The 24,942-nt window shown below is 45.0% G+C and overlaps 1 protein-coding gene across 3 annotated transcripts in view; it reads right to left on the bottom strand.

Annotated features, from left to right (window-relative positions):
* The window catches only part of Grhl2 (grainyhead like transcription factor 2), a 130,749-nt gene that overhangs the window by 3,580 nt on the left and 102,227 nt on the right, over positions 1-24,942 (bottom strand). For 2 of the 3 annotated variants that reach the window (NM_026496.4, XM_006520063.4), the window contains exons 10-15: positions 24,201-24,288; positions 23,645-23,784; positions 22,186-22,217; positions 15,243-15,337; positions 12,136-12,221; positions 1,556-1,620 (exon numbers count right to left, since the gene is read on the bottom strand). In NM_026496.4, the coding sequence (NP_080772.2) occupies positions 1,556-1,620; positions 12,136-12,221; positions 15,243-15,337; positions 22,186-22,217; positions 23,645-23,784; positions 24,201-24,288 (506 nt within the window). The remainder of the gene's footprint in view (positions 1-1,555; positions 1,621-12,135; positions 12,222-15,242; positions 15,338-22,185; positions 22,218-23,644; positions 23,785-24,200; positions 24,289-24,942) is intronic. The other variant, XM_017316621.2, reaches the window with a different exon arrangement.

Below are 24,942 nucleotides of genomic sequence, written 5' to 3'. Positions count from 1 at the left end.
TCAGAGTTCTGAAGAGGACACTTAATCATCTGGGACCATATGAGTACTGAGGCTTGAACCAGGGTCCTGTGGAAGAGCAACACATGCCTGAGTCTGTCTCGTTCTCTTTAGTTGGAGATTTTCGTTTGGGAACAACTCACTGAACCACTTTATAGTGGTATCAGCAGGTGAAATGTCATAGCTTCAGTTTATTCTTTTACAGAAATAAGAACCACCCATGCTTAGTGGGTTGTTGTTGGGATAAAAGCCTTGTATATATAGGACTTTAGACTCAAGGCTGAAAGTCAGTGTTGCCGGGCAGTAGTGGCACGCCTTTAATCCCAACACTTGAGAGGCAGAGGCAGGCGGATTTCTGAGTTCGAGGCCAGCCTGGTCTACAGAGTGAGTTCCAGGACAGACAGGGCTACACAGAGAAACCCTGTCTCAAAAAACAAAAAACAAAAACAAACAAACAAACAAAAGGAAGTCAGTGTTATCAGCAGGGTGTTTATCCACACTGAGGCTCTCTAGCCTGTGAGATTTGAGGCTTCATTCAAAATAGAGTCCCCAGCAGACTGCATTGACTTTGGAAAAGCTGCAGCCCACCTTCATTGCATTTCCAACAAGAGCTCAAGTTTGATGCTCGGTCAGCCAAAGGATCGAGATTCAGAAAGCCTGAGAACCCCAGGTCATAGTTTATGGAAAAGGTCCAGAGAAGAGTTTAAAGGCATCCACTCTGGCAGAGAAAGCCTTAGAAAGACCTTGAGTGGGCTGGAGAGATGGCTCAGCGGTTAAGAGCACGGACTGCTTTTCCAGAGGACCTGAGTTCAATTCCCAGCAACCACATGGTGGCTGTCAACCATCTGTAATGGGATCCAACACCCTCTTCTGGTGTGTCTGAAGAGAGTGACAGTGTACTCACATTCATAAAAAAAAAAAAATACATTTGAGGGGGAGGGGCAGATGTGAGCGAATCTGTAGGTCTCAAGGCCACAGGCCACCCACACTCCTTCTATACCCCTCCCTTGAATTTGTGTTGTTTACTGAATGTGACACCTGGGGCAGGATGTTCAAGCAAGCCCTGGCCTCATTTTCTAATCAGTAAACTGATATATTAATGAGAGAAAAGAGATGAAGCTCTGAGCAGGGAACCCAGAGCCACCTGGCCACCCAACCAGGAAGGGCTGATTGCTCTTAACAATGTGGGCAAGCAGGTCTGAGAACCATTTGAGATTTCATTAATGATTACCTTGGAATAATTTTCTTTGACCCCAATTAAATTTTGTCCCTACTATGTCACCCAGAAACCAATGTAAAAAGTTCCATGTGGTTCTTTGACCTTCTTTTCCCCAGTGTCCCCACCAAGTCCAGACCACTTCAGCCCACTTATAACACTCGCTGTCACCAAATGGGAGCACCTCAGGTAACATCCTGGAGAGGCACTATGGGTCACCCTGCCTCAATCACTAAAGGTCATTAACTAGCCTCATGGGCCAAGGACATCACAAAAACTAAAGCCATTTTAAAATTGCACCTTGCAGACATGGCGGTTAGCCGAGCCTGGCTTCTTTCTTACCCCTTTTTGCTCTTCTTATAAAGCTTTGTGATTTTCTCCACTGGCAGCCCATACTTCTCAGACAGCTGAAAATAAATAACAGGGAACTGGGTCAGCAGAGAACGGGGCACACAGAGGAGAAGCACATTCCACTCAGTACAACAGTCTCCTAATGAGACACACTGGAACAGTTCATTTAAGACAAAAGCCTGGGTTTCCGTGAACTACCTCCCAAGATCATTCAAACCAAGCCACTGGCTTTGTAGATCAACAAAATGAGATTCCAAGAAGTGAATGGGACCCTAAGTCATAGTTGGCAACCAAGGGTCGCTGCAACCTAACTAACTCTGCCCCCTGACTCTTTGTATCAAGTCATACCCCTTTGCCCTTAGCAGGAAGAGAAAAGAAAGGAGAGTTGCAGCTCCAGCCATGGGCACACAGTCTGAGCAGGTATCACAGAGTCTATACATCCTTATTTTGATTCTCCCTTTGGACAGATCTGAAATCACTCAGCAAAACAATCTTGATAAAAGTAGCATTTCTGATAGTATTTTTAAAAAGCCTCCAATCACCATGGGGGATTAAATGGGTAGCCATACATGAGAACAGATTTCAAGAGAGCTAGGTGTAGTGGCACATGCTTGTGATCCCAGCACTTAGGCAGGGAGACTGCGAGCCTGAGATCGGGGAGCCGGATGTAGCAGTACACAGCTATATTCCCAGAGCTCAGAGACAGGGGCCAGAGGCCTGGGAGCTACGTGAGCTACACAGTGCCCTCCAGACCAGCCTCGATAGGTAGTGAGAAAAGTTCAAGCAAATGAAAGATTTCAATATGAAAGAAGGGACCAGGAAAGTGCGGGAACAAAATAAACGTGAGTTAATTCTTTGTGTAACTATCATCCTAAAGTTCGGCTTTTCCAGGGAGACACTGAAGCCTGTAAACCAAGGCTAACAGCAGCAATAACAATGTGTCATTTTAAAGTATCAGTTGCTCAAACCACAAAGGAAAATAACATGCTGGGAAACATTTTAAAACGCAAACAACAGATGAGAGCAAACTGCTTTGTTAAACTCGATGGGGAACAGGGCAGGAGAGAAAACACAATAACAGGGCATTTCCGAGAAGAGAACTATAATTGGAAAATATAACGTGAAAACTGTACTGCACTTTTATTTAAATTTTTCAAATGAAAACAACAGGAGTGTGGTACTTTTAACTTAACTATCAAAAGTGCAAATAAGGAGCAAGAGGTGGCTCAGCAGATTAAAGCATTTTCTGTGTTTGGCTCACAGCTCCAAGGGCTCTGGTGCCCTCTTCTGGCCTCCCTAAGTACCTGCACACACATAGCAGACACACTGACATATTAAAAAGAAATCTAAAACAAGACAAAGCGGAAGTCATGATCTAACGTTGGTGAGGGCATTCAGGTTCTGTAGATGGGACAGTGACCCTCAGCCTCCTGGAAAGTAAGTCTGGCAGGAGAATAGTTTTTACAAGCATACACACACTGACCCACAGACTCCACGTCTAGCAATCTGACATACAGAAACACCCTCATACCCAGAGACCTTCAGAGCATAACTGTTCATAAAAGAGAAAATGCCACAATAAACATCCATTAAATTTCTTGATATTTTCTTGACAGAACTCATTTAAAAATATGGGATGCTAATATCAGCTTATACTTTGAAAATCTTTAGTATATTAGATGGGAGGAAATAAGTGAATATTTGTATATATAGTATAATCATGTCTGCATTTTTTAACCTTTACATAGGCTCAAATGTACAGAAATATTTAAATGGCATACCAACTTACTGCTGGTAGCTACCATTGATAACTGGCCAGATTCACGCTTCTTGTACTTTGTATAATTCCGCAGGGCTTATTTTTACGACTGCATCATTTTTGTAAGTACAACATGGCAAGAGCTGAGAGATGGATTCTGGAAAGATCTACCCCAAATCTGTGCCATGCCCTCTCTACATTACTGCTAGAGCTCCCGGGCATCTGAAGCAGGTGAGGTCTGGGACCAGTCAGAAAGTGCAACAGAGGCTAGAAAGGGACTGAAGAACCCTATTAGGGAGCTGAGATCCTGAGGAACGTCTGTTCCACAGGACCCTACCCTCCCATCCCTACCACAGGGCAGAAAGAACTCTATGTACAGCCAGAAGCAATACATCTGGATTGAGGACAGAGAAGAAGGGTGTTAGAGGGCCTGAGGAGGGTTCCACACAGTCACAATAAGCCCCAATGAGCAAAAGAGTTTGTTTGTCCAGTGAGATGGGCCTTCCCACCAAGCCTGGAAACCTGAGGCCAAGTCCCAGAAACTACAAGGTGGAAGGCAGGAACTTTGACTCTTGCAAGATATTCGATGACCCCCACATGCACCATGTAAATAAATGAAAGGCTCTAGTAGGAGCCTGGAGGCAGCAAAGAAAATGGACAGAACTTGTGCTGGAAGTTCCCATTGGGAAAGAAAGTAAACAAATGAACAGGAGGATAAAAGAGAAATGTAGCATCCTGACGTCAACAGAAGCAAAATCCAAGAACAAGGGATAGCAGTCAAGAAACTGTTCCCAACAGCAGCACCAGGAAACCATCCCAGATACCAGGCCTCGAAAGATACACGAATGATGGAAGACTTACCTGACTCAGAATCAAGAAGTCGAATAGATAATCAGAATAACATGATTGATCTAGTTTATATAACAAAACGCATGCACACATACATATTGCATCTCCCAAAGAGACTGTCATGCAGACGTGTAACAAGGACAACTGCACCATAATTCAATAAAACAAGAAACAGAAACTTGAGAGGTTCATCAGAGATGTTCAGCCTCTCAGAAACACTTCCTTATGTGACTTCTACTCTCCTCCCATTGAGGCGTCTATCTCACCCAAATTCCCCTGCACCTTCTTGAGTACCCCAAAACCTCAGATTAGGAAGCTGTAGTTGTGGCCAGCTGTGCTGAGGGAATAGCTCAAGAAATAATGTGCAGCAGGCTGCTCTCTAGTCTCTGAGAACTGGATCTGAACTCATGACTGGGCCGATCAATGCTAACCTGCCTCTTGCCTAAATGCTTACTTATTATTGATCCTTCTTTTCCCCCTATTCTTTGTGAGTCTTACATTGTCCATTCTTCTTAGATATTAACATATGGACATCCGTCTATATAGAAGTAAGTTGGCTGAGAGCTTAGGGTGGCTCCAGCATTTTGGGAAGAGCTTGGGAAAAGAGGCACCAATCTTGTCCAACCTCAGTTCCCTTATCTGTAAAATGGTGCAATTTCCATCCCACGTACACAGGTTATGATGATAATTAAATGAAAAACAAAATGTGTGTGAGAAGCCTGCAGCACTCAGCATGGGATGTATTCTGCAGATGGCAAATAGAGCCGACAGACATTTGCACCTGAGGATCTGAGGACACCGCTGACACAAGAGACAAACGCCTCTGCACTCCACATTCTTCTGGAGAAGATGTAAGAACACCTAACAAGTACTAGCTATGTCCGGTGATCTGCTTTCCTGTGGCAGTGGTAAAACATGCTGACCAAAAGCAACTTGGGAAGACGGTTTATTTCAGCTTAGGCTTCAAATAGCGTTCTATAGCCAAAAGTCAACAAACTCAAGCAGGAAGTAAGGCAGGAGCCCTAAGGGCGGCAGCAATACGCTTACGGGTTTCTGACTGGCTCTTGCTCCTGTCAATCATCAGTCAGGACCATCCTTCAGACACGGCCACGGGCTGACCTGACTGAGGCAAGTCTTCACCTGAAGCTCTCTCTTCCTAGGTGACTTAGATCATGGCAAACAGACAATTAAAAGCTGACCAAGACACCAAGGTGAAGTGAAATACAGCAAGAGGAGGCACAGAGCTGAAGAGGCATTGTTCCTGGGAATGGTCTGGGAAGCCACTCTGATAAGCTGTGGTGAGCGGACCTAGAATCGTGGCCCATGGAGACACGGTGGAAGAGCGTTTCTTAGCCGAGGGGACAGACAGGCAGAGGCCTTGAGGTGTGAGTGTCTTCGCTGGTCTCCAGAACAAGCTTTGAGGTTCAGAGGTCAAAGTTCACTCTACAAGGTTACTGAGTTGTGGTGGTTTGAATAGGAATGTGTAGTGAAAATTTTAGAAATTTGGTTTCTTTAAAAAGCATAGAAATGTAAGAATGTTTTCGTTTTAATCCCAGCTCCATAAAAGTCAATCTGAACCACCAATACAAACAGACAACACCTTGCTGCTACCATAAAACTTAATTATGTCATAATGTATCCTCAGTATCATGTGACTCAAACAGGCAGATGAAAACATGTGTTTCCACCATGTGTTTAGTCACAGGCTAAATAATAATTCAATTCTTCTTTTTTTGTGTGGTAGGAGATCACGTCTAATTCTCATAAATCTAGGGTTTCCAGCATGCTGAAGACGGCACAGCCATGGTTTAACTCCAGTGAGGCTGGGCCCGTTCGCCCAAGGCTCCTTCCTCGCTCACCTTGCCTCTGTGCGTGCGTGTGGTAAGAGCAGAGCAAACTCTGAGACAGTCACAGGAAACATTACACACCAAGAACTGCAGGGTGGGGAGGTGGCCCAGTGGCTGGAGTACTTGCCACATGTATGAGGACCCGAGACTGGGTTTCCACACTGTGCATGCCTGTAGCCTCAGTGCCCCCTGGATCTGCTAACACAGCGTGTACCGTAGCAACCAGAGATGGACCCTGGTGAGGCTCAGTCTGGTGAGAAGGGACCTCAGGTTGTTCTCGGACCTCCACAGATGCCATGGCCCATGTTCACACACAGTTGTTTTTTTGGTTTGACGTAAGCATACCCTGTTTCAGCTACCAGAGCTAACCCACCGTCATCACATGGCCTGGCTCACAGGCTTTAGGAAATCTGTGTGGGCTACAGAAACAGTCACCACCCCTAAATGGTTCATGAATCTACCTTCTGACTCAAATGTCAGTTCACACCTGAAGGAGGGGTGGGAACACAGTTCTCTTCTTTCTAAATGACAAATCCACATCCCATCACGTTAATAATTTTCTTTAAAGAGAAAGAAATTTTAAAAAGACCACTAAAAAAACAAAACAAACAAACAAACAAAAAAACAAAGATGGTTTCCAAAGAGGATGGAGACAGGAAGTGGGGGATGCTAAGGGAGAATCTGCTAAAATGTGCTTTGTTCAAAAAACATTTTAATGACATCTAACACCTTGTCTGCTAATGCCAAAAACCACCCTAAAATAAGTAAAAGGCTTTTTTCAAGGCCCTTTACCTTCCAGTGCACATATATCTAAGTTACCCATGGCTGAAGATGGGGAATCGGACAGGGAAGCAGGAGCAGGCTCCCTGTGCAGGCCAGCCCAGGCTTCAGCTAAAGCAGGAGCAGGCTCCCTGTGCAGGCCAGCCCAGGCTTCACCACAGAGTGACCCCATCAGCTCAGTGCCTCTGATGACTCCATATTAGAGGTGATGCTGAGGTCCTCCTTTCAAACAGCTCATCTGGAAATGTGGACTCTGACTAGCAGGCAGGTGGCCTTGTCTCAGCAGTAACTGCAGGGTGCACAGGGACCTTACAGGGGTCACACTTTTATGTTGGAGTTGTGAGTCTGTTGGCTCTAGAGGACTTCCTTCCTCAACAGAGACAGTGGTTGGTCCTCCCAAACTACCAGGGACCAATGGGGGAGAGTCCAGGCCAATTCCACACCCACAGAGGTATACTCAGGAAATGGCTTAAGGGGGTCAGGCATTCCTTAGCTTCAAAACACACTGCAGGAGTCTAGGTCCCCCCCATAACAGATAAGAGGACTTGCTCCCACTCCATGGAAATAGCTTAGTGAAGAACCAGGGACAAACTACATGCACCAGGTCGTGGTTCTCAAACATCAGTGTTCAAGCAAAGAACTTGCTGTTTTTGTGATTGCTCATCCACTCCCAGGAAATCTGAGGGGAGGCCACAGGGGGTGGGGCCAGAAGCAAAGGCTGTGACTGGGGCTGAGTTGGCATCTTTTAAACCAGGTGTGTGGGGCCCACCTCAATGAGCCCACCTACAGAAGTAAGCCCTACTATGTTCCTAGTAGGGGGTGGGGCTGTTTGTGCCCACGGAAAAATCATTTTCCTCTAACAACAGTGGCAAAGATGGCTCCAAATGGACAATGTCTCTCACGTAAAGAAGCTCCTTCAGGGGTTTTCTAGCCTCACTTGATCGATTTTTATTTTCCCCGAAAGACTTTGAGTTGTCACCAAAAAAATTAATAAACTTTAAATGACAGCATTATTCTGAATTGAGTCAAAACAAAATATGAAGGCCAAGGGTCACTGCCATATTGTGTTGAGGGCTAGTTTTCTGTGGGACACTGGACAAACTGACACATGAAGTCCATCTCTCAGGTGCAGGTGTCTTCCTCTGACTCAGGAACATTCCCTGTCCCCTCCCCCATCATGCTCCCCCTCCCCCATCTTGGCAGACACATCACAAGGGTAGGTTACTGTCTACTTATACAATGGATTTATGATCCAAAAGAACTTTCCATCCTCTTAGACAATCTTAGGACCCAGAATCTGAACAGCACTGTGTGTTTTCTGATGCTGGTTCATACTCAAAAGCCTGGTTTGCTAAAAACAAAACAAAACAAACAAACCAAGCAGCCAGTGCCATCATTATGGCTCACTGGGGCCAGAGAGGTACCTGCTGGCATCGTCTCAGTTCTCACCACGGCCCTGAGAGCCAGATTATCATATTGTTTCCATTTTAGGAATGAAAAGCAGGCTAAGAAACATTGCCTAGCTGCTAAGGAATACTGCCAGATTTTGAACAGAAGTTTTCTGAGGCCAAAGACTATAATACTGACCACTAAACGGTAGTATTTACACATTTACACATGTGGACTTATTTTGCACAAACACACATCACCCATAGTTATGTCACTTTATATATATGTATATATGTATGCATATATATATGTATGTATGTATTAATAAATAAATTATACACACACACATATACACTCACAGTCTGCCTTCTGTAAATACAGGTTCAGAACCCACAGGTCTAACTGACCAAAGATAAAAAGTATTTTATAAAAGTTATGTGTTCTACTACATATGTACAGAATGTTTTTGGTCATTATTTGCTAATCAATGCTATTTACAATTATTAGGTAGTATAAACTAGGGATAGTTTAAAGCATTTGGAAGGAAGTATAGAGAAATATGCCATTTTATATAAAAGTTTGGTACTATAGAGTGTTGTGGAACAAATTCTAGATATGGAGAGATGAATGTATAATTTATATGTTCAATATATATAAATACAGCTATGAATACATATGAATGTTATATATGTATATTACATATACATGCACGTATATATTATAACATCAAACATGTACTGGTAAGTGTCAGTGTAATAAAAAGTCCTAGTCCTCAGAGGATCCACTACATTAGCAAGATCTAATGTTCTTCAAAAGACATAACATGCTGAAGTTCTGTGGTCTTCCATGGTGCCCCTATAGTTCCTAAAGGTCCAGTTTATAGCTTATTGTCAGCCCATATATCCCAAGGGCCCCGAAGGAGCTCGTCTTGACCACCTTTCTCAAGACAACACTGGAGAAGCAAGCACGCAGATTGTGTTGGGACTTTAAGGAAGCGGAGATGGAGACAGAATTGCCTGAAGAATCTGACCAGAGCCATGGAGTGAACCTGACTTCACCTTGCGGCTCAAAGGGACCTTGGACCTTGGACCTTGTCTCGCCTGCAATCACCATCTACCAAAACAATGCAGGTGTGAGGAGATCCCCTTGAAGTGAATCAAGGGAAGTGTAGGCCACCGTTGCTGAGCTGCCATTGGAAAGAGTGAGGTGACCTTTGGTTCCATAGTGATACTATGTGAGCACGTCTGCAGAGCATTTTTGTAACTGACCAGATGTTATAGAAGGAAACAAGAAGACACCAACGACCAAAAACAGAATGATCCCAGCATAACACAGCAATTCGGACCTGGTTTAGAACTGTATTACCCACCCTGCAAAATGTCCTGAGGAACTAGATATAAATGGATTCCTGCAAGGCCTGGTGGTACATGCCTACAATCCCATAATATCCGAGCTCGGGAAGTTGAAGCAAGAATCAAGATCAGCTTAGATTCTCAGCAAAATCTACATCTCCAGCAGGAAGGACTCAGCACGAACTTGAAATAACCTTCAGACGTGCCATAAACACCACTTTCATCTGCTCTTAAAAGCCAGACTGGGGTATGGAAATGGCCAGTGCTGTTCAAAGAAATCTTAATTTTGTTTTGTGTTTTTGTTTTTCGAGACAGGGTTTCTCTGTGTAGCCCTGGCTGTCCTGGAACTCACTTTGTAGACCAGGCTGGCCTCAAACTCAGAAATCCACCTGCCTCTGCCTCCCAGAGTGCTGGGATTAAAGGCATGCGCCACCACACCCCGACAAATCTTAATATTTTACAGACTTTTGTAGGCCATTTGTTCATCCTTTAGCAACTGCAAGGTCATTAAAAAAAAAGAAATCTAGGTTCAGTCAGGTGGTAATCAAGCACGCCTTTAATCTCAGCAGTTGGGAGGCAGAGGCAAGTGGATCTCTATTGTAAGTTCCAGGTCAGCCTGGTTTACAGAACCAGTTCCTGCATAGCCAAGTCTACACAGAGAAAGTCTGTCTCAAAAAACCTAAATAAATACATACATACATACATACACACATACATACATACATACATACATACATAAATCTCTTGGCTCGTCCCTTCTAGACCCCTTTGCAATATCTGCTCCTTATCAGTATAAAATCAGAATCCGGTGGTGATGGTGGTGGTGATGGTGGTGGTGATGGTGGTGGTGATGGTGATGGTGGTGGTGATGGTGGTGGTGGTGGTGGCGAGGCGGCGTAAGCCTTTAGTCCTGGTGCTCATGATGCAGAGGCAGGTGGGGCTCTGAATTATATAGGCCATCATTGTTTACACAATGAATTCCAAGCTGGCTGGGGCTACATAGTGAAACTTGGTCTCCAAACAAAAAACAAACAATAAGAAAAATCCTGTTTCATTAGGAGGGCTATATTCCATACGCTTCCTTGCATTTACTTCTGGATTTGTTTCCTGGCTTGTGTGGAACAGAAATCAATGCTCCTCCACAGGTCATGACAGACATGAAGCTACCAAGCCCTCCCTCTGCTGCTCTGCTCAGGGTGACCTGGGGACATGAAACCTGCAGCAGCCACACTCTCATATTTATCAGTAAGAGCTGGAGATAAGCAATCATAATACATTCAGTGTTTCACAACTGCTTTCTCGAGTTCTAAAGCACCCCCATCAGTCCCACAGGACACGCAGGTTCTACCTCCTGCTCCCCAGCCCATGGCAACCACTGGCCTGCTTTCTCTCTCCATATACTCCCAAAGAACTGGAGACAGATACCCAAACACAAACTAGCCCCTTGATGTTCACGGTAGCGCAGTCACAACAGCCCCTCCCCCCTCAAAAAGGAAAAAGCCAGTAGTCTGTGAGCTGAATAAATGAAAAAAAAAATGTGTGTCCATACTATGAACAATTACTCTGCTGACTGTAAGAAAGAATGAAGTCGAAAGTGATTGGCAGGTGACCGCATGGTGTGGCTCTACATATAGGAACTCTCTCACAAGCTGCAGTGTTTGGCCATGAGCCCAAATGTTTCCTCATCAGAACCTGTCTCAGACCAGCTGTCTACCAGGAGTGGCAAGAGACACTGCTGGAGTCTCTATCACTATAAAACCCTTATGTCCAGGCTGGAGAGATGGCTCAGCAGTTAAGAGCACTGACTGCTCTTCCAGAGGTCCTGAGATCAAATCCCAGCGACCACATGGTGGCTCACAACCATCTCTAATGAGATCTGATGCCCTCTTCCAATGTGTCTGAAGAGAGTGACATTGTACTCACATACATAAAATAAATCTTATCCTTCCACTTCTGGGAGGGAAGAAACGGGGCCAGAGCAAGGAAGGAAGGGAGGAAGGAAAAAAGAAAAAGAAAACCCGTATGTTCTGCTACACAGCCATACATACCCAAGGCAAGTGTGAGAACGTGGCTCATACCCATGGCATGGTTGAAGCTGGGGGTCAAGAGTGTGTGAATAAAACAGTTTCCCCACGGCTGTGCTACCAGCCCTGCTCTAGGTCAGCGATGAGAAGAGGAGAATCAATTCCGGCCACCATAGTTCTACAACACATCTTCCCCCTTAACCCACGTGTCCTCTTCACATTGGAATATGTTACCATAGTGTATTGGTTTTGTAGTTTTTTGGTTTGTGTATATTTGGAAGCCATGTGCACCTAATCTGGCTTTGTGCAAACAGATAAATAAAAACCTCACTTTACCCCTCCTCTGCAGCAGCTGACTCGGATGATTACTCTGAAACCAACCAAGAGTGTATCTGAGCATGCGCATCAAGACCCTGTCCGGAGGTAGAGATTTCCAAAGACCTCAACTCTTCATTTTCTTTCAAAAGCTCATGCTGGAGCCACCCTGGTGGCTGCACTGCACTAAATAAATTCTGGCCGGGTGAACGGGGCAGGGCTCATGGCGTCTACGGGGGCTGGGCTTGTGGCTTACCGCTTCCATCAGACCCTTCACCGTGGGTGATTTCAGCATCAGAGCATCGAAGACGTCATCGTTCTCCTTCCTCACATATAAAAGCACTGCAAGAGAACGGAAAGACCAGAGTGAACTAAGGCTTGGGACTGCTTCCTATCACGTGAGACGTCAGGCTGACATCACCTGCTCTCTGCTTCCTGTCACGTGGGACGTCAGGCTGACATCACCTGCTCTCTGCTTCCTGTCACGTGGGATGTCAGGCTGACATCACCTGAACTCTGCTTCCTGTCACGTGGGACGTCAGGCTGACATCACCTGTTCTGCCAACAGGCTAATGACTACTGGGATGTACATGCTCTCATGCCTGTATCCATACTTGAGTTTCTCGGGTGGGGCACATGGTCTCTTTATGACCACTCTTTCCTGTAACTTATATTTGCATATTTGCTCATTCGGTGAATACCACTGAAGGCGCCTAGGTGCCACAAGCTGTGTATACCAAGAGCTGAGCTTGCAGCACAGAGCTAGTTAACCCCAGTCTATGCCTTTAGGGAGTTTGTGGTCCACTAGGAGAGACAGGCAGGCTTGAGAAAGCAATGAAGGAAAAGCAAGAGACAATACTTTCAGCCAGGTCCTGCAGAGGTGAGAGTGCCCAAAAGTGGGGGCTTAAGGCATTGTGAAGACCGTAGGAGTGGTTGTCTAGAAAGGTAAGTCACCAGAAGGGTTAGGCTGGCAGACGACCTCGAGTAACGGCCTGGAAGGGGACAGTCCAGGAAGAACTTAGGATGTGGCGAATCACAGCTCTGAGTGTAATCTAGGCTTCCATGCCTAGATTATCTGTGAGACAGACACTAGGAACTAGCACATAGGGTTGCCTGCCGGTTCTGTGAAATAAGATCCGTGTGTTAGGCTCGGTCTAGGCCCCGCACACAGATAAAGACCCAGTCTTCAACCTACAGAAGCTGACAGGAAGTGGTTGTGGTTTTTGAACCTTCAAGCTGGGCCATGGTGTTCTATTCCTTTCTCTACAAGTTCTGAATTGGAGAGTGTGCAGACTGAGCCAGGATGGCAGAGACCGCAGATCTGACCGATGTAGACGGACCTCAGGGAGGCACAGATGTACCAGCTGGGCCCCACAGACATGGCCACCCTTGGCGCTGCTTCTCCTGGTCACGGAGTCCTCCTACTGTGCCATCATGTTGAGAAGTCAGCACCCGGAAAATCAACTGGCCGCCATCACTCAGTCCTGCCATCCCAGAGGGAGAACTGCTCTTTCTGTCTTCTAGCAGCAGACATAACTTAACTTCCCTTCCAGGGGAAGAAAAAGCTGAAACCCCTCATCTGTCCACACTAAGGAAAACAACTGCCCAGGACAAAAAAAAAAAAAAAAAAAAAAAAAAAAAGCAAAAAACCCAAAACACTGATGAGCCTATATCTCAACAATAATCCTGATATTAATCCAGTGACCATCACCATCAGCAGAGAAACAAAAGCAGAACTGAAAAATGAAATCAGCTAGACCCACACCCGACACTCCCTCTCCCTCCCTCCCGCTCCATCCCAAAGGCTTGCTTAAATCTGTGCTTATAAAAGCCACATTGACAGGGATTCTGCCCAAAGAATGTTCGGTTAGAATATAGGGAAGGAGGAGAGCGGGAGGGAGGAAGAAAGACTTGGGCAGTGCAGTGCTTTCTTTTTCTTTATCAAATATAAAAATGAAGTGCCAATTAAGGCTGACCACGTCGCCAAAAATTTTTCACATTTAGCCCCTTGAAGCAATACTGTAGAGTCTACACGTCAATTAAAACTACCTAGTAACCCAAAGGCTATCATAAACGGAGAGGATGTGAACAATATACAGAAAAATATAGGATGCAGAGCCCAGTTACATCCAGATAAGGAAAACTAAATTCAAGAAGAGCTAGCTGATGGCTATTATTTGCTGGAAATTCTGTAATTTCTTCCAGAAGCTCTCAACAACAAAAAGAGTGGAAAAAGCAATTTCCATTGGGTTGACCCTTGGGAAACCTGCGATTACATTCTATTAAAATGAGCACTACTTATAAATAGCCTCTGTTCAAGCCATTGTCTTTGATATTACTCCGGGGGGGGGGGGGGACTGGAAAGTGCTCAAGTCTGTTGGTTCTTTTTTGGGGGGGGGGGTGCGGCGGCAGACTGGCAGGGCAGTTCCAGCTGGGCTTGCTGACAGCTATCCTGGAGGGTGTGCTGGGCTCCACACACTTAGAGGGCTTGGCCAGAGAGTCAGTTTTCATTAGCTCTGTTCTGTGGTGTGGCAACGGTAATAACCATCCTGCCAACCACAGCAGAGACAACCACCAAACATCCCAGGCAGCCTCGTGTGCAGCCACCCTGACAAGTGGCCGCCAAGGAAAAACAGACAGTAATGATGGTTTTGGGAAGCTGACAAATGACCAGTAGGGCCAAGTACAGGCTCAGAGTGCCAAGCAAGGAGCCCAGTGACTTCTCCATCCTTCTCCAAAGAGATCCTCTTGGGGGGACGGGGACCAGCGATTTCCTTACTGCTGGTAGGTCACAGTGCCCTCTGTCTGTCTGTGCAGTTTCAGAAACCTTACCTTAATCTTTAATTACAGCCCAAGATAATTTCTAGTGGCAATGTGGGTGCCAGTTCCACAAGCTCTGAAAAGCAGTTGTTGGACTGGCTCCAGCCTGTAATTGAGTAGGTGATGTACAAGTGCACACCAGTCACCAGTGTGACGCTGCCCCAACCCTAAGTAGTTAGGAAGGAAGAGGCACCAAGCAACGGAGGTTAAAATTCGTGATGGCAAGCTGGGGGCCACCATCACATATGGGCGGGCCCAACCTATTGTAACCGTTTCTGTCTATGGAATAATTCCGAATCACTGGTTCATGGGGAAGGCACAGCCACACACACAGGCAGTCTCCTCTGAACTGTGTACCTCACTGCTGGATGGGCCAGGAGATACATAACTGCTCCCCTAAGGCAAGAGAAAGCCTGTAGCCTCCAATGTGAGGAAAAGCCCACCAGGATTAGCAATGATTCTGTCACAGGGAGTGAGTTCTTCACAGCAGGTCAGCCTGCCTGCCCGAAGCCCTGTCAGTGGCCAGTCGGAACGGAGAGATACCTCGTTTTACGTTTTCTTCTTTGATCTGCTTAGACGGTGTTGGACCAAACTCCTCTTCCATGGGCCTGAACATCCGCTTAACAAGGACGCTGCTGCTGGAGAGGACACACAGAGATGAATAAATACACAAGGAGTGTCACAGTGAGGGGAGTCCTCCCCAGTTCACACCAAGTCACGGCAGGAGATGACACAGGCTAGACCTCTGTTGGGGACTGGCCTGATTTCCTACAGTTCTCCCTTTTCTAACTGCCACAGTGGGAGGTTCAACCCAACCTCCTGTCCTTTCCTCTCCCCACAGAGGACTCCAGCCCTCCCGCCTGGAAGATGGTGGCGTTTTCCCCTGAGCACTCTCTGAGGGGCCAGCTGTGACAGCTCTGCATTTGCAAAGTCCCTGTGCATTCCAGATGCGCTCTGGAAAGGGGAGGGTTGTTAGAGAGGAAGAGAAATGGAGATTCACTATTCTTAATCTCAGGCATGTAGATCTCAGGCAGGTCTGCAGAAAATGGTGCTTTCTCTGGTGATTGGCTGGCCCGGGGAAGCAGTATCTGACAGATCACTCAGCACAATTGTTAGGACAAGACCTGGGGGGGGGGGGGGGAGGCCAGACCACCTCAAATGACTTAAAATTCCTCTTTTAAAGTTTATTACTGTACAAATTTGGACATGTTTCTTAATTTCCATGGACCTTAGTCTCCTTATCTTTAAGAGGAAGCTATTGACACAGAAATGACAATATTTGAAGAGCTGGAAATATTAATTACACCAAGTTGATCATTACACACTATGTACACGGTCAAATGGTCATACCGTGCCCTATAAATAAGTATAAATATTATGTGTCAAGTAAAATTAATTAATTTAATAAAATGTAAAAGGAGGCTGGAGAGGTGACTTAGCAGTAAAGACTGTCATGGTAGAGCTACCCAAGCAAATTGAGACCCTGGTAAGGTAGGGAATGAAGTCAAGAGCCAGCTCTCTTACTACATTCCCCTTTACGTCAAACAATGAAAACAGCTAAACAAAAAAAAAAAAAAATCTAAACCTCCAGTCACATCTGAAGGCAGTAATGAACTTAGGGCACTCTCCCTCTGTCCTGCCTTCTGCTTTGTGTTAACTGCGGGTTGTGGTACTCTGTCTCATCTGGGAACTGGAGTGACCATGAACTTAGAACGAAAAGATATAAAGAATCCATCCATACAGTACCCAGGCACCATTACACTAATGATTGGTAAGTAGCCTGAAATACTATCAGACACCTTCTCACGCTGTGTGAGGCAAACTCCATCACCAAGCAAGAGTCACTTATATTTTTTCCAGTTCAGCTAACTTTTGAGAACACCTTATTCCAAGCCACAGGAGACTTTGTCATTAAAACAGTATCTCCGATAAACCACATTGTTCTTGGGAGACCATATATGCTTCTCTACGCTTTCAAATCTACAAGTCCAGTAGGAGTCAGTAAATTTTATGTGTTCTGAATTCAACAGTTTCATTTATTTTTCAAAGCAAAACCAAACAAGGCGGCTATGACTAGCCTATTCTTTAATAAAAAAAAGAGTGCAGGTTGCAGGCTTCTGGTGCCCAGGCCAGTGATGCTATATGACACTTTTCAAAAGACCAGTGAGCAGCGGAGCATTGCTCTCTCTGGCCTCAATGCCATCCCACAGGCCATCAGGTAGAAAAACCCAAGGCCAGTCGCCATGGTTACAGGCTCAATCACAAGGTAAAGAAGACCCTTGATAGCAGTAAATGACATTAAGACTCATCAGAAAAGTATTGCTACGTGTTAGGTCTGAAGCAAGATTAGGGCTACAAAGGTACCCAGGACTTACAGTAAAACTTCTAGCGAGCAAAGAGATAACAGAGAAGAAGCCAAACACTTGGCCGAGCTGCTGGCATATTTATCAGCTTCTTTAGCACCACACATAATGGAATACAGAGCTAAGTCAACATGACAGGGATGAAAAGCTTGGGCCCAATGTGACAATAGTACCTCCTCATGGCTAGGGGAACACAGTGTCCTCAACACAGTGTCCTCGGAGCTCAGAGATCTGTCTGCCCTGCCAGAATTGCACATGAGATGAAATGAGGATGGGCTTCTGTGAAGGGCAGAAAGTTAAGCTGTAGGACCTGCCCACTCCCCACCTGCCTGCCTTCTCTACAGCCACAGGTTGAAAACTGAGGACACTGGGCAATAGGAGCACAAGGGTGAGTGCTGGGAATTGTGGGCAGGCACTGGTTCTATCGTGTGCCAGCTAGATGACTTTGAAGAAGCTTCTTAATTCCTCAATTATCTGCTGTCAACGGCAGAAAATGGGAAATCTGGGAGAAATCATGAACATGATGCGTGCAAAAAAAGCACTGAGTACCCAGGTATCCAGGGAGTGCTGTTGCCCAGGTACCCAGGGAGTGCTGCTGCCCAGGTACCCAGGGAGTGCTGTTACTTTCACAAATAGCAATAGCCAAGTACCCACCATACATTAATGGAGGTACTACAACTGTCCACAGTGCTCAAGCAGAAGATGTCTGAAAGTACGGGACATAGGTCTTGCAGTAGATCACTATACAACAACACAGGCACCTCTGACAGAGAGACTCGGCCAGTGGAGTTACAGGTAGGTCACTGGCCATTTGGCCTTAGTCAGCTTGCAAAGGACAGGCTGAGAGGAGACACTGGGCCAGCACAGGCACTTCACACTTTCCCTCACACACTATGAAGAGAAATGCTAAGAGCTGGGGACTATAGGAGATCAGTTGGACACCTACTCCATCATCCTCAGTATAGACCTAAGCACTAGGCCAGCCCAGAGGCTGACATGAAGTCTCATGTGGACACAGGGCAGTCCAGAGGACAGACTGGGTTTCCTGAGCTCAAAGCCAACATCCACCTCACGACGCCATGCTGTCTCTTATAAAATATGTGATTTAAAGATTAGAATTCATATGTCTAATCATTTCTGTTTGTTCCAACCACTGAAATTTAATTATTTCTATTTCAAGGTAAAAAGAATGAACTAATTGTTTTTGGCATTGAGATGGGAGTTTTTATTGTGTAGACAGACTAGGTTGGCTTCAAACGTTTGATCCTCCTGCCTCAGCTGTCTGATTTCTGGGATTATAGGCATGAGCCACTATGCTTGATTTTCTAATCAATACTTAAAGAATTACAAGCCTGGGCATATATCCAGAAGATGTCCCAACCGGTAAGAAGGACACATGCTCCACTATGTTCATAGCAGCCTTATTTATAATAGCCAGAAGCTAGAAAGAACCCAGATGCCCCTCAACAGAGGAATGGATACAAAAAAATGTGGTACATTTACACAATGGAGTACTACTCAGCTATTAAAAAGAATGAATTTACGAAATTCCTAGGCAAATGGTTGGACCTGAAGGGCATCATCCTGAGTGAGGTAACCCAATCACAAAAGAACTCAAATGAAATGTACTCACTGATAAGTGGATATTAACCCAGAAACTTAGTATAGCGAGATATAAGGTACAATATGTAAAACATGAAACTGAAGAAGAACGAAGACCAAAGTGTGGACACTTTGCTCATTCTCAGAATTGGAAACAATCACCCATGGAAGGAGTTACAGAGACAAAGTTTGGAGCTGAGACAAAAGGATGGTCCATCTAGAGACTGCCATATCCAGGGATCCATCCCATAATTAGCCTCCAAGCGATGACACCATTGCATACACTAGCAAGCCTTTGTTGCAAGGACGGTGATATAGCTGTCCCTTGTGAGACTAGGCTGGGGCCTAGCAAACACAGAAGTGGATGCTCACAGTCAACTATTGGATGGATCACAGGGCCCCCAATGGAGGATCTAGAGAAAGTATCCAAGGAGCTAAAGAGATCTGCAACCCTATCGGAGGAACAACATTATGAACTAACCAGTACCCCAGAGCTCTTGACTCTGGCTGCATATGTATCAAAAGATGACCTAGTCGGCCATCACTGGAAAGAGAGGCCCATTGGACACGCAAACTTTATATGCCCCAGTACAGGGGAATGCCAGGGCCAAAAAATGGGAATGGGTGGGTAGGGGAGTGGGGGGGGGGACTTTTGGGATAGCATTGGAAATGTAATTGAAGAAAATACGTAATAAAAAAAAGGGGAAAAAAAAGAGTCAAAAGCTCAAGGCCTGAGCTAACATTGCAAGAACATGTTTGAAAATAAAAGTATGATAAGAAAAATTTTATGTCAAAATGAAAACTTAAGCCAATAGACAAACTTCTAGTCACATATAAATTATGAAAATGTACACAAACTATATACTCTTATGCTTTTAATGACTATGAATTTATTTAAAGCATTGATTAAGATTCTTTCCACACACAAAAAGTACTGTATGTGAATGTTTCTGCCACTTATTCTGCCAAAATATAAAGATCAGACAGTTCTTATGTTAAAACTTTCTAGAAACCAAAATGGAGAATTTTCTCCAATCCAGTCAATGAAATTATTATAATATTACTATTCAAGCTAAAAATATGAAAGGAGAAATCATAAAACATTCCCATTTATAATTGTGATTTTTAAAATCTTAAAATTAAAGAAATATTTAAGGATAAATATACAGTGACCAATCTAAATTTATCTCAAGATGTTAAGAGTTGACCTTAGAAAATGAGTAAATATTATAGATTATACTAACATCCTGAGTGAAAAAAATGTAATGAACTGAAGTAGACACAGAAAAAAAAAAAAAAGAATTACAAGCAATTTTAGAGGTTCAGTCCTGGGCAAATTTCAGCCATAGCAGAGTTGTTTAATTAATTCCTTTGAAATGGAAGGTGGCAGCTTTTGTATGAAAAGATCCCAACAATATTTAGGTTTTTCAGATTCCTGCTGTAACCACTCAATTCTGCTGCTGTATCACCAAAGAAATCATCGACAGCACATAAAGGAATGAACATAATACAGCTGTGTTTCAAAACCATTCTTCACAGAAGCTCTGGGGAACTTTATCTCATGCGCCATGTGATGGCAGCTATTTAAACTACTGAAAACCATTCTTAGTCGGCAAACCATTCAAAACTGGTGGTTAGACTGGGTGTGGTGGTCTTTAATTCCAGAACTCAGGAAAAAGAATGCAGGTCGATCTCCGTGAATTCAAAGCCAGCCTGGTTTGCATAGTGTGTGTTGGGCCAGCCAGGGACCCCACCACTACCATTACCAGCAAGAAAGATCTGCCCCTCAGTCTGTCACTTGCCAACTTCTGCTCAAGGAAGGAGATCAGCACATACGCTATACTTCCTTCACCAGCGATGACGTAAGTGTCTTACTTAAGGATGAGGAGGCCTGGGTCTGGTATGGTTTGGGAAAGTGACCTTGGGATGTCAGTTATATAGAATGGACGCAAACAATGAGCATAAAATAGATATTGGAGAGTGAATGTAGTTTTAACATGCTTTAAGAGAAAATGTAGCACCTAGCTTAGAAAAGAGCTCCCAATATACCCTATAATTCATGCAGTCCTAAACATGGCTTTTATTCTGAAAACCAATTTCCAGTGATATAAACAAACAAACAAACAAACAACCTTAGAAGTCCAGCTGGAGAGAGCTGGCTGGGAGGTTAAGGGCTCCTCTCCCAGAGAACCTGGGTTCAGTTCCCAGCATGCCTAAGGAAAAGGAAGCTGACAGTCATCTGTAACTCCAGGTCCAGGGATCCATTGCCCTTTTCTGGCCTTCATGGGCAACAGGCATGCAAGTGGTACGTAGGCATACACAGGCAAAATGATCATATGCATTTTGTTTGTTTAAATTTAGTAGTCTCCCAGAGGGAAATTAAGACAAAACTTTATTTTAGCTAAGAACAGTTGCAGGGAGGAAAAGAAGTTTGAACACTGAGTGGAAAAGGCTTCTCCAGAGAGCAGAGCAAAAGCCAGCGGGCTTCTCCAGAGAGCAGAGCAAAAACCAGCGGGCAGAAGTCAAAAGCTGTTCACCAGACAGAAGCTGCTGGGACCAGCAACTCAACTGTGTATGTATTTAGAACAAGAGGTCACGAGGAGATTGTGTGTGTGTATATGGGGTTTCCAAAAAAGAATTAAGTAGCCAGAAAAGACCGTAGTAAGCAAGGCAGTGTCACTCAAGGGGCTGAAACCCTAAATGGCATATTAAAGGGCAAGCTGGAGCTAGCAGAGGCTTCTCTTGTCTTCAGGCCACAAGAGGGGGAACAACGGTGGCATCTGCCCCTGGTTGTTCCAAAACCATGAGCCAGGTTTTCCTCCCTTTACATTCTAAAAGCTGAAACCCTCCAGCTCTTAGAAACAATGTAACAGCTTCCTCATGTGCAGAGGGCATTCCATCACTGGCAATAGGCAAATAGAAGGCAGCTCAACACCTGCCGCTCAAGAAAGTGATATAGATGCTACTGTGGCCTAGAAAATGGCCTTTCATAAAATCTATAGGTGGGCATATGCTCTCTGCAAAGATGGAGACCATCTCCTATCCCTGTTACACAGACACGCGTGGAAAGAGTGGAAGAGAACTTCTCACCTAAAAGCCACAGGACAGTGAACCTACTCAGCCCCACTCAAAGTCATCTACCCAGAGTGGGGACCTCAGGAGCTGTCTGTTTCAGGCAGTAATGAAACCAGGAAAAGCTCTCCAGGTCTTAACTAGATCTCACGTTTGGCTCAAACAACAGGAAAGTTGTTATCAGGTTTCAGTAAACAGTGCTCTAGAAGAGATGGGCCACTTTTGTAAACTTAGAAGTTATTCAAAGGCTGCTCATAGGAAGAAGGGAGGCACAGAAAGAGAGCACGAAAGAAGAAAAGTTGTCACCCGGCTGCCACCCCACAGCTACTTTCTCTAAGTCACAAGCATGTGGGAAGCCCCAACTCCAGGGTGGCCCCAGGCTAGACAGTCCAATGCTACCCACACAAACAAATATTAAGTGCTTGAGAAAGAAATGGCTGCTGTCTTACCCTTCTCGCTCATCGTCTGTGTTGTAATAAACCTGTGAGAAAAACAAAAGGCACATGGAGGAAAGGAATATAACAGGGAAATCTGCATGAGCTCTTGTAACAGGCAAACTGTCTCTCAAGATTAGCAGGGCTAATCTTGTGTGTGCTCTATCAGTCTATCAAGAGTGACGAGGCATCTTAGCCCCAGTTGTAACAGGAAGCAGGACAGTTAGACTCAACTATTTCTCTTCTGTAAGATGTAGAGATGACCTCATTCCATAGAAAGCACAGCTACATGCTTGAAAGTTTTTTAAAAGGAAGCAGAAACACACAAACACACGCACACACTCTTGCTGGCTGTCCTTTCTGGACAAGATACAATATTCACTCTTTCCTCTTATATCTTGGTTCCTATGGAATAAGACAAGATAGAAATCTACTCCATGCAAAAAGTATGGATATATTTATTACCACCTTATAGCATGAACGTGGGATCACACACCGCGCTCCTCTGATTGGACAGCTGCCTCATCATGACATAGACCATTCTCCAGAAAGAGAAGAAGCTAGCGAGATCTCTCCTTCAGGCTGATGTCAGTGCCAGCACTCGGAATGGGAGGGCACTCGCAGCTGTCATGATGCTAGTTCTCAGAACAGTCTTTTTACCCAAGGACTCCCGAGGCAAAGGAAAATCCATCAGAGCAAAATTAAAACCCCAAGTACGTGTGGCTAAAACCAGCTGTGGCTGACACTAAGAAACATCCTTCTTCTCCATACTTTCCACTTCTCCCGTGGGAGAGGAGATCTTAAAGAGGAAAGGAAATAAACATCTCTCATCTCAGAACTCTGTAAACCTCCCTTACTGAGGCCCCAGTCATCAGTTAGCCCTCAGTTAGCCCTCAGCAGGGGGTAGTTAGGCCCAGTCAGTACTGGAGTACTAGATACAGACAGATACCTACTTTTTGTTTTCATTGAGCATTGTAATTATTGAACATTTATTTGGTTTCTAATCCTTCCTTTCACTTGTAAATTATAACCATAGGACCTAGTTTTTTGTGTATTTGAAGGAATATCCAATATTCTCATTTTCCTCTGGATGAGAAATGATTTATCCATTCAACGAAAGTTTTACATTTACTAAAGAAACATTTGTTTGCAAGATCTTCGTTTCTCTCCATTGGGCCAATGTATGAAGTTATTGATACAGTTCTCTCTCACCACAAGGTGGCAGTATGTGAACCGATAGAGTCGGCTTGACAGAAAACTATGATGCGCTTTCTCCCTTGGTGTTGTCAACAATTTTCTAATAACAGCTTACACCTTTCTTTGCCTTAGAGTCCCAGTATTCTCTCCCAAGACAGTCGTTTCTGTAAAAATCTACTTTTGTATGGAACAATACTGACTTTGCTCTGCCACTAAACTCGAAGGAGAGTTGTAGTCTGCTCTGTTGGCCGGGAGGGTGTGAGAGCAGGAGTCTTACCTGTCCGGTCCTCTGTAGGTTTGCAAAGTGAACATCTGGTATGAAGAGCACAGGCTGTGAGTGCAGGTCGGGCATGGTTTTGAAGTACGTGATGTCACTCTTCTTCTGTAACGGTATGGCGGCCATCTTCCCATCAGAGGCTGGATGCAAACACAAAGCCCACGCACGAACGGGGTTACGCACGCGTGAGAACTCTCAGCTACCGGCCTCATCTTAGCCAAAATCCATGATTCTCCCTCAAAGCTTTCTCAGCACCCTAGACGTGATTATGCTTTAAAAGTCCTTCCTCAGGCCCAAGCAAACAAAAAATACATGGGATCCTAGGAGAATCCATTCAACGTGGACTGAAGCTTCCTCCACTTCCTGCTGACCTGTGTGGACCCTGGAGACTTCTGTTTGTGCTCCATGTGGAGGTTCCCCTGCCCCTGAACGAGAGCATGCACCTTAGGCATCTGCACCTTCCCCTACAGCCTGCTTCTTTCTATCTGTCTTCTCGAAGGACCCTGCTGGCTGCAGTCCCCCCACTTAGCACAGTATGGGGGAGGGGGTGACTCACAGTTGTTGCACTGGGCTTGAGAGGCCTGGCCCTTCCCTTTCTTCCTGTTCTGCTTTCTCTCTTCATCCCGGATTTTTCTTTCTGCTCCCTGATCGGGAAAACAAAGAGAGACCAACCAAGGTATATTCTCAGAGGATGCAAACACAAAGCCCACGCACGAACGGGGTTACGCACGCGTGAGAACTCTCAGCTACCGGCCTCATCTTAGCCAAAATCCATGAATCCAAGAATATTGTCACACGCTCTCGCGTGAACACACACACACAACATATGCACACACACAACATATGCACACACACATTGAGGCACACACACATACATGCATCTACATGAGCATGCCCACAAACACACATGTACACGCTCACATGCCATGAAGGTGGGAAGTAGAACGAGGGAAGCCTCGGCTTCCTCCCTCCCTGCAGCGCAGTGAGAACACACACAGATCTGTGTGCAGCGCTTTGACCTTGGAGCGATGTTAACTCACCCAGATCACCTCCTCTTCCTGTCTCTGCCTATTTCATGAACTTGATTTTTAAATCCATGAGGAAAGAACAGGCTGAGTTCTCTAACTCAGTGTCTCCTGCTGAATAACTATTAATAGTTATTATCAGTGCTATTAATAGAATGACCTTTTCCTGTGCAAGTTTTCCTCTGCATATGGTTATGAACTTAAAGAAAAAAATCACCACAGGAAGAAAGGGCATTCCTCTTTAAGTGGTGCTCACACAAAGATGAGGGATTG

Source organism: Mus musculus, chromosome 15 (assembly GCF_000001635.26).
Source record: "Mus musculus strain C57BL/6J chromosome 15, GRCm38.p6 C57BL/6J".
Taxonomy (NCBI): domain Eukaryota; kingdom Metazoa; phylum Chordata; class Mammalia; order Rodentia; family Muridae; genus Mus; species Mus musculus.
This window is presented reverse-complemented; position numbering and strand designations above follow the sequence as displayed.